This window comes from Suricata suricatta, chromosome 12, assembly GCF_006229205.1.
Source record: "Suricata suricatta isolate VVHF042 chromosome 12, meerkat_22Aug2017_6uvM2_HiC, whole genome shotgun sequence".
In the NCBI taxonomy this organism is placed as follows: Eukaryota; Metazoa; Chordata; class Mammalia; order Carnivora; family Herpestidae; genus Suricata; species Suricata suricatta.
The window spans coordinates 4,771,994-4,782,096 of record NC_043711.1 but is presented as its reverse complement, the minus strand read 5'-3'; the positions used below and the strand labels follow the sequence as shown (position 1 = coordinate 4,782,096).

The following is a 10,103-nucleotide window of genomic DNA, read 5'->3' as shown; positions in this document are numbered from 1 at the left end:
CCTACACTGTTGGTGGGAATGTAAACTGGTGCAGCCACTCTGGAAAACAGTGTGGAGGTTCCTCAAAAAACTATCAATAGAACTTCCCTATGATCCAGCAATAGCACTGCTAGGGATCTACCCAAGGGATACTGAAGTGCTGATGCATAGGGGCACATGTACCCCAATGTTCATAGCAGGACTGTCAACAATAGCCAAATCATGGAAAGAACCTAAATGTCCATCACCTGATGAATGGATCAAGAAGATGTGGTATATATATACAATGGAGTACTATGAGGCAATGAGGAAGAATGAAATATGGCCATTTGTAACAAAGTGGATGGACCTTGAGGGTGTCATGCTAAGCGAAATAAGTCAGGCAGAGAAGGACAGATACCATATGTTTGCACGCATAGGTCTAACAGGAGAACAAGAGAAACCTAATGGAGGAACATGGGGCGGGGAAGAGGGAAAGCAAGTTGGGGAGAGAGAGGGATGCAAAATCTGAGAGACTATTGAATACTGAAAAGGAACCTGAGGGTTGAAGGGGGAGAGGGAGGGGGAAAAGATGTGGTGGTAATGGAGGAGGGCACACGTGGGGAAGAACACTGGGTGTTATATGGAAACCAATTTGACAATAAACTATTAACAAAAAAAAAAAAAGGAAAAAAAAATGAGGGTGCCTGGGTAGTTCATTCTATTGAGCATCCAACTTTGGTTCAGATCATGAACTCACGGTTCAGGAGTTTGAGGCCTGCATCAGGCTCTGTGCTGACAGCTCAGGGATCCTCTGTCCCTCCACTCCCTTTCTCTGGACCTCCGCCACTTGTGCTTACTCTCTCTCAAAAATAAATAAACATTAAAAAAAAAAAGAAAGCCACAGAAGTTCTTGGCGGGGGAAGGGGGAGGCTCCAGCATCAGTATTTTTTAAAAAAGCTTTTTTATTATCAGAAAAAGAAAACAAGTATTGGCAAGATGTAGAGAAACTAACTCTGGTTACAGTTGTAAAATGGTGCAGGTACTGTGGAAAACAGTCTTTAAAAGTCTTTTTAAAAAGGTTTTTTTTTTTTTTAAATTAGAATTACAATAAGAGGGGCACCTGTGTGGCTGCATCAGTTAAGCATCTGACTCTTGGTTTTGGCTCAGGTCATGAGCCTGAGTTCATGAGTTCAAGCCCTGCATCGGGCTCTGTGCTGATGGCAGAGCCTGCTTGGGATTCTCCCTCTCTGTCCCTCCCTTGCTTGTGCGTGCTCTCTCTCTCTCTCTCTTTCTCTCAAAAAATATATATAGAAAGAGAGAATTACTATATGATACAGCAATTCTAGGTTTAGGTATATAGTCCAAAGAACTGAAAGCCGTGTTTTGAAGAGACATTTGCACACCGTGTTCACAGTACTATTCCACAGCAGCCAAAAGGTGGAAACACCCCAAGCGTCCACCGACAGATGAATAAACCAAATGTGGTCCATCCATACAACAGAATGTTATTCATCTTTAGGAAAGAAGGAAGTTCCAACACCTACTACAACAACATGGATGACCTCCGAAGACACCAGGACAGGTAAGTAAAGCAGCCACCAAAGGACGACTACGGTTTAACGCCACATAGAGGAAGTCCCTAGTGGGGTCCGATTCCTAAAGACAGAAAGCACATGGTGGGTCCTGGGGCTGGTGGGAAGGGAAATGGGGAACTGCTTAATGGGGAAGAGTTTTGGAAGAGGAGAAATGTTCTGGAGATGGATGGTGGGGACGATGACACAACAGTGTAACAGCCACTAAGCTGCACCTTAAAAAATGATCATGATGGTGACATTTCTGTAGTGTATATTTTACCACAATAGAAATAGAATAGAATAGAAAGGTAAATAAGAGAACAGCTTTCTTGCTCATTGAGGGGAATGATGCCAGGGTACATACTCCTTAGCAGGTCCCAGATCTCACGGTTACACAGAACCTGCTTGACAAAGGACCCTATGGCTCCTTGCCTTCCAGGTAATTTCCTGGTCCCACCTGGCACTTCCCAGGATCACCTGTGAGGAGGGAGCATAAGGCAAGCTGACAGGCCACAAATCCTGCCCTCCACCCCCCAGGCGGGGTGTGTCTGATATTCCTTGGGCACTCCTGGCCACCCAAGAATAAAGGGAAGGGGGAAAACAAAAAGTTAACTGACAGAGAACATAGTCCTGCAGGACCTAAGTCTCCATCGCCCCTCAGTCATGATGTGGGAAACAGACAGAACTAAATTTCCTTATAACCTGCAGCCCATTGGCAACTACTTGAGGCAGGCAGAGTAAAATGTTTCTCCAGGAACTGCTTACTGTCTTAATGTTAATGCTTTACACAGGGAAAAACCACCTCAGCCTAACAGCTAGGCCTCCAGTATCCTGTGAGTCTTCTTTAGCACATGAAAATCTCACTGGAAACTTCCCCTGGACTTCACCTCTCCCAACCCCTTAGTAAATGACCAGTCTCTCCTCATGGTCCCAGGGCAGCTCTTCCTGCCCACGGGTCCTGTCCCCGTGCTCCAATAAGTCACCTTTTTGCATCAAAGACGTCTTCAAGAATTCGTTCTTGGCCTTCGGCTCTGGACCCCACGAGCCGCATTATCACCCCACAACCCTCAACAACCTCCCAGATAAATGACTTGTTCTCAGATTCTTAGGGTGTGCTTCTGGAAAGACACAACCCACAACGTGCCGTAAAAACAAAAGGGTCTCCTGCCATGACCTGGACGCAGGCTCTGGGGAAGAAAGGGCAGAATTCACCATCCACCAGATGTGTGACCTTGAGTCAGCTACTTCTCCAGAGGCCCACTGGTCAAGTGAGGACACGGTCAGGACCTTCTCTGCCAGAAGGTCAGGGTTGAATGGGATGCGTGCACAATTTGCTCACCCTGGAGCCCGGTCAAAGCAAGAGCTACAGAAGTGGCAGGGAAGATGCAAAGGGAGAAACGGTCCAGGGAGCTGCCAGCAAGGCGGCATGGATTTATGTTGTCTCTCCTGAAAAGGGCTCCTCCCCTCTCCTTGAGGCAGGTTGCAGACCCCAATTTCCCTCCCCTGGAATTTGGCAATGAGAAAGCTCACCTCCAGAATTCCTGACAGGTGATCCTGACAAAGCCAGCAGGACAGTGAGACCTGCAACAGAGAGAGGGGGACAGTTCCGTTTGGCTTAAGCACTGGGAGAATAGGAGTTTCGTCTCCCCGCCCTGCCCAGGGACTTCCAGAGCAGGTTACAAAGGCGAGGGCCAGGGAGGGCGTTCTAAACCAGTGAAGAGGGTCTACACCCAGTTTCAGCGTGGGAAGGGTTGTGTGGGGGGTAGGTGGGGAGTTCCCACACCAACAATTAGCGCTCGGACACCAACTAGGTATCCTACAATTCAGCTCAACTCCCACACCATCTACGCAGAGACAGCAGCAGACCCACAGGTTAAGGGCTTGCTCCCACAAGTCAGCCCCCCGCCCTTTCAGAAGCCCTAGAAAGCCTAGGTTGTCATCTCCTCCTCAAGTTGCATTAATACGCTAGAGCAGCTCACAGAAACATTTTAGTTACTAGACTGCTGACCTGTTAGGAAAAGGTATCACTCAGGAACACGGGATGGAGGAGACATATGGGTCGAGGGGCAGAGGAAGGGCGCAGAGCCTCCATGCCCTCTATGGGCGGCCACTCACCCCAGACCAGCTTCACCAGCCCCAGCACCCTCTCCGGTCTTCAGGAGGCTTCCTCACTCAGGCCAGGTGGATTAGATCCTGGGCCCTTGGCTCCCTAGTCACACTCCAGCTCTTCGCCCCGCCCCGAAAATCGGGGGTGGGGCTGAAGGGCTAACCTTCTAGTTCAACGTGATTGGCTCCCCTGCACCAGCCACGTCCCCAGGCCCCAGCCACGCTCCACTCCCCGCCCCAGCTCCGCCCCCAGCGCCCCAGCCTCACCTCATTACCGTAACAGGAGACACCTTTATCAATCACTCTCCTCTAGGGAAATACCAAGTGCTTTAGGAACTCTGTGCCCAAATAACGTATAGCTCATTATAAATCACACTATCATAAGCTATATGTCCCGGATTTCTGAAAAGTCAGTGGCTCACAAAGCTTTCTCTCCAAGTATAGCACCAAAAGGTCAACTGTTGTGCCTGTCTAGACCAATAGCCCCACACGGTCCGATAGAGATATAATGTGAGCCACGTGGGTCCTTTTACATTTTCTAGTAGCTGCACTTTTTAAAGGTAGAGAAAAACAGGTGAAATTAATTTTGTTATTGTAGTTAACCCAATAGAGCCAAGATGTGGTCATTTCAACCCGCAACTCATAGATGACAAATGAATCATAAAGTGTTTTGCATTCTTTTCTGCGTGTGAGATAGTCTTTGAAACCAAGTATGCATTTTGCACGTGGGTTCAATCTCCACTCAGGCTGGCCTATTTTCTAGTGCTTTGCAGCCACATGTGGCTGGTGGCTATGGTGCGGTATAGCCCAGGTCTAACCCCTAGTAACCAGTCCTTTCTCTGGAGTAAGAGTGGATCTGAATAGCACAGACCATAAGAAACCTCAAAGTCCAAGACTGTGGGAAATTTCAAAAGAAGAGCATGTTTGGGGTATGGTCTATTTTGAGGATGATCTAAAAACATCTCCCACGTTTTTAGATGAAGCTTTTTGTTAAAATTGGGAATGAATTCAGAAATGCAAAAAGCTTTCCACATGCTTCCTAACATCATCCCTTAAGGTACACATAGGTGGTAAATAATCAGGCACTTGAAAAATATTTTTTTCCTGGATTTTTTTCTCTTTCATCAAAAGCAGGTTGTGCTGGGATCCTTTGCTAAAATCTGGAGATATCTGCTTTCACAGCTAACACTGGCCCCTAGAAGGTTTAAGTATGACAAGTAAAGTGGAGGTAATTTGAATTTGTACCACATGGAAGGGGGAAGAGTAAAAAAATCCACCCATGGCCTGTTTGGATGATCACAGAACAAGACAGATCCCTTGGACAAGATAAGGTCAACACCAGCTCTTTCCACCTCCTCTGTAATATTTACTATGCTTCATATTATGGGTACTGACAAACACATGACCTTTAAGGATTCATGATATGAGGCTGAATCATATGATGTGGCCATTTCTGTAAGTCAAAAAAATGCTGAAACACCAGCAATTTCCTTGTGAATGCTTTCTTCACAGAAAAGAAATATTACCTGTTTCCTATGAGGCAGGAGTCAGCAAACTCTGGCCCTCTGGCCAAATCCAGACCACTGCTTGTTTTTGTACGGCTTGTGAGCTAAGAAGGGTTCTTATAGTTCTTATGCGTTAAAAGCAAACAAGAAGAAGAGTATTTCATGGCACATGAAATTCAAATGTCCGCGTCTTTAAAGTGAGTTTTACTGAGACAGCGATGCCTGTCAGTCAGAGGAAGGCTTGGGGGTCCTCATGCATGGAGTGCAGAGTTGAGAGTTAAGAGGGAGACCACATGGCCCACAAAGCTGAGAACAGTAATTACCTGGCTCTTGATAGGTAAAGTTTGCCCACACCTGATACATATGGGATGTCACATGCTTGCTAATAAGATGGCTTAACAAGCGTAGCTTAACCTGTATTGAGTCCTCCTGTGGTGTTTTTTGTTTGTTTGTTTTTTGTTTTTTTTACCTTGAAGATTCAAAATCCTTGAGCAGAAGGGTGGGTATAGACCCAGGTCATCCTAAGCTACTGTGGTCCAACCCTGGACCCTCTTGGGGGTTGATCAGTAGAGCAGACCCTCGACAGACCCTTACACTCCTTCCCCTGAGAGGCTCCTATACATACAGATAATTACTCTGTCTTTAAGTGCATTTTCTGCAGCCTGTGGGGGGCAAGCCTGAAATGTTTGGGAGTTGTGCTGGAGTGGCTAGCTGTGAGAGATGAAGACCAAGGGTGTACAGCCCAGTCTCCTTGCCCTGCTAAGGCACATTAAGTATTCCCTCTTGGAGGCTCCCTAGCAGCTCTGAATGGCAGTTACCCACAGAAGTAACCCATCATCAACACATTCTTCATCTGCTCTTGTCTCTGCCCGATCTGGCATCCTCCACGCCCTCCTCTGTGCCTCCTGGGATCCCTTCCCAAATAAACTAGCTACATCCAAGTCTTTGTCTCAGTTATGCTTGGGGAGGGCAACTAAGAGAGAGACTCAGTGTGAGAGTTTCTAATAGGATTGGCTCACACAGTCATTTCTGCACCAAGTGCCAAATTTGGGGGAGCAACCCAACTAGGATGCAGGGTCGTGGGGAGAAGAGAGGATTCTTTGTTGCACTCACCTGAGAGCAGGGACACACACCTGCTTCCCATAGCACTGAAATCTCAGAAGCAACAATTTGAGAACACTCTCAAACAGGATGTGGCAAGGGTTCCTAGAATAAATAAGCCCCACAAAAGTCAATTTCAGATGGTCACAGACTTCAGAGGCCAGGTGGCCAATGGTTCTCAAAACCGTTCAGTTTCTGCCCATCATTTTTTTTCCTTCTAATTTGCAATATTGGCTTCAGGAATAGAAGCCAGGAATTCATCACTTAACATATAGCACCCAGGGCTCATTCCAACTGGTCCCCTCCTTAATACTCATCACCTGTCTAGCCCATCCTCCACCCACCTCCTTCCATCAACCCTTCGTTTGTTCTCTATTGCTAAGAGTCTCTTGTGGTTTGTTTCCTTCTCTCCTCCTCCCTCTTTCATATGTTGCCCTATTTTGTTTCTTAAATTACACATATAACTGAAATCCTATGGTACTTGGCTTTCTCTGATTGACTTATTTCACTTAGCATAATTCATTCTAGTTCCATCTGTGTTGTTGCAAATGGAAAGATTTTCTTCTTTTTGATGGCTGAGTAATACTCCATCACACACACACACACACACACACACACACACACACACACACACTATATTTTCTTTTTTCTTTATCCATTCATCTGTCAATGGACATTTGGCTCTTTCCACAATTGGGCTATTGTTGATAGTGCTGCTATAAACATCAGGGTGCATGTACCCCTTCAAATCTGTAGTTTAGAATCCTTTGGGCAAATACCTAGTAGTGTAGTTGCTGGATTGTTGTGGTGGTTACGATGATGATGATAGTGGTTATAGTGATGATGATAGTGGTTATGGTGATGGTGAAGATGGTGGTTACAGAGATGATAGTGATGATGATGACAACGATAGTGATGGAGGTCTCCTGTGCCTCTTTCCTGACTCCAATTATAACGATGACTTTGTGTGTTAAGGATTAATCTATTACCAAGAGGTGTTGAGGTCACAGGTCCCTGTGAAGCTCCCCCAGGAACAAAGTAGTGGCCTCAGAAGGCCCATTCCAGAAAAAAACTCTCAGTCCCAGTGGCCTGAACAGGCTAACACATTATGTGCTGGCATCTAGCATGTAAGTCAAATTTTGCTGGACATGCTTCTCTTAGCCTTCTATTCTCACTTCCTAAAAACATTCATGGGACTTCTGTGGTGGGCCAAGTCCATTACTAAGTGTTTTGACCCTACTGTTTCACTGAAAGCTCACAGGCACCTTGTGATGTAGATCATATAATACCTTCCCACTCCTCCAATGATGAAATTGAGGCTCAAAGAGAGTCTGTCACCTGCTCCAGGGGATGCTGCTAGCCCGATGCAAAGCTAAGACTTGAAGTCAGGCTGGGTCCAAAATCCACATATAAAGTGCACCAAGATCCTAAGCCCCGGTGTTTCCTAGGTGCAAAACATGTTTATGTACATAAGCAAGGCCATTGTGGGGAAGCTAAGAGGACTGTGGAGAACTGAAGACCTTAGGCTCTGTCTAAAGACAGGCAATTCCACTTTTTCCTCATTGTAGGGCCAGTGGGCCAGCAGCTTGCAATCTCTGCAACGGAGAAACCATTTAATTGCGAGTCAAGTTCTGTGCATGGGACTCTTGAAAGACTTATTTCTAATTCACTGGGTGCTTTCTCTTCTCTCAACATCCATTTCCTTTATTTGATTCATGGCTCTCTTCCCTTCTAAAAACCGACTTCCAAAATATACTGTGGAAATCCTTAGTGTAAAAAAATTGTGTCGAGGGGCACCTAGCTGGTTCAGTTAGTAGAGCATGCGACTCTTGATCTTGAGGTCGTGAGTTCAAGCCCCATACATTGGGTGTAGAGCTTACTTTTTAAAAAACTTAAAAAAAATCATGTCTAGATGAGGATAGTTCTTTTCTGAGGCCTCTTTTGAAAACTGGTGTAACTAAAGTGGGTATTTTATGTGAAAGAGGTGATAATGTTCTTCAGAACCACTGAGACCCTTACCAATGCTGATTTGATCTTTTGGGTCTTTTTAAAAATGCTTATTTTTGAGAGAGAAGGACAGCATGAGCCAGAGAGGGACTGAGAGAGCAGGTGATCGGAGGATCCAAAGCAGGCTCCACGCTCAGGGCAGTGAGCCCAATGTGGGGTTCGAACTCACAAACCGTGAGATTATGACCTGCCCTGAAGTCAGATGCTTAAATAACTGAGTCACCTAGGCACCCCTCTTTTGGATTTTTAAAAATCACTTTAGTGAGGTATGATTGGCATATAAAAAGCTGTCCATGTTTAACGTGTACAACTCGATGAGTTTAAATGTAAGCATATACCATGGAAACCATCACCACCATCAAGGCCATAAAGATATTCATCACCTCCCAAAGTTTTCTCCTGCCCTTTGTGGTTATGTGTGTGTGTGTGTGTGTGTGTGCACGTGCATGCGCATATGTGATATGAACACTTAACATAAGATCTATCCCCTCAGCATATTGTAAGCATATAATACAGTGTTGTTAGCAATGGACACCATGTTGTGTAGTACATCTCCAGACCTTATTCATCTTGTATAACTGAAATTTTGTACCCTTTGACCATGATTTCTCATTTCTCCCATCCCTTAACCCTGGAAACCACCATTCTATCTTCTGCTTCTATGAATTTGACTACTGTAACTTCTACATGTAAGAGAGATCATACAGTATTTGTCTTTCTGTGTGTCTGGCTTTTTTTTTTTTTAACATATCTAGAATGCTGACTTGGAGAGATTTTTGACCATGACCCACTGTAAGAAATACATTTTCACTAGAGAGAGTGAGCAAACTAAACCACGTTTCACAAATTAACATGCTACATTCAATATTTTATAGTTATCGTCCTTTTCATTTCTTTTAAAATGCTGGTTATAATACCCACTAAGTTGGTTTCATGACCCTGCCTTCCTTGGTGGGTCACAAACATCTGGAAAAATACTGACCTCTATAGTGAGTCACTTGGGCCATGAATTAAATAGATAATCTTTTGGCAGCGAGCCTGGCATTTAACTGGGCTGATGTGTTTATCATGAAGGTGAGGTGTGTGGAGTGTGATAAAGCTTGGAAATTCACCATGTGGCCTCGGTCAACATATTCGTCTTTCTAGGTCTTGTTTTCTTCATTTTCAATAACAAATTGGTCATACACTACGTCTGCTGCAGACTCTATGTCTCTATTACAGACATCCTCAGAGATACTGATGGGTGGGTTCCAGACCCCTTCAATATAGTGAGTCAAAGAAATGTTTTGGTTTCCTCGTGCATATAAAAAATACGTTTAATCCGCGTCCCTCACTCTTCCCCGCTCTCTTTCCCCCTTCCTCTCCCCATGGTCCCCTGCCAGGTCTCTCCTGTTAGACCTATGAATGCAAACATATGGTATCTAGGGAGACTACTGAATACTGGAGACGAACCATGGACTGAAGGGGGAGGGGGGGGAGGAGGTGATGGTCATGGTGGGGGGCACTTGTGGGGAGAAGCACTGGGTGTTATATGGAAACTAATTTGACAATAAACTATTATAAAAATATGTTTACACTGTAACTTATTTAAAATTTTTTCAAATGTTTATTTATTTTTTTCCATAATATTTTATTGTCAAATTGTTTTCCATACAACACCCAGTGCTCTTCCCCATAAGTGCCCTCCACCATCACCACCACCTCTGTTCCCCCCTCCCCCCTCCCCTTCAACCCTCAGTTCATTTTCAGCATTCAATAGTCTCTCAAGTTTTGCATCCCTCTCTCTCCCCAACTCTCTCTCCCTCCTCCGCTCCCCCTGGTTCTCCATTAGATCTCTCCTGTTTTCCTG

General features: G+C 45.2%; 1 protein-coding gene across 1 annotated transcript in view; it reads right to left on the bottom strand.

Moving 5' to 3' along the window:
* LOC115273444 (putative adhesion G protein-coupled receptor E4P) overlaps nt 1-10,103 on the bottom strand; it is a 39,966-nt gene that overhangs the window by 24,120 nt on the left and 5,743 nt on the right. The window contains exons 2-3 of the mRNA XM_029916487.1: nt 6,260-6,352; nt 3,066-3,116 (exon numbers count right to left, since the gene is read on the bottom strand). Of these exons, the coding sequence (XP_029772347.1) occupies nt 3,066-3,116; nt 6,260-6,352 (144 nt within the window). The remainder of the gene's footprint in view (nt 1-3,065; nt 3,117-6,259; nt 6,353-10,103) is intronic.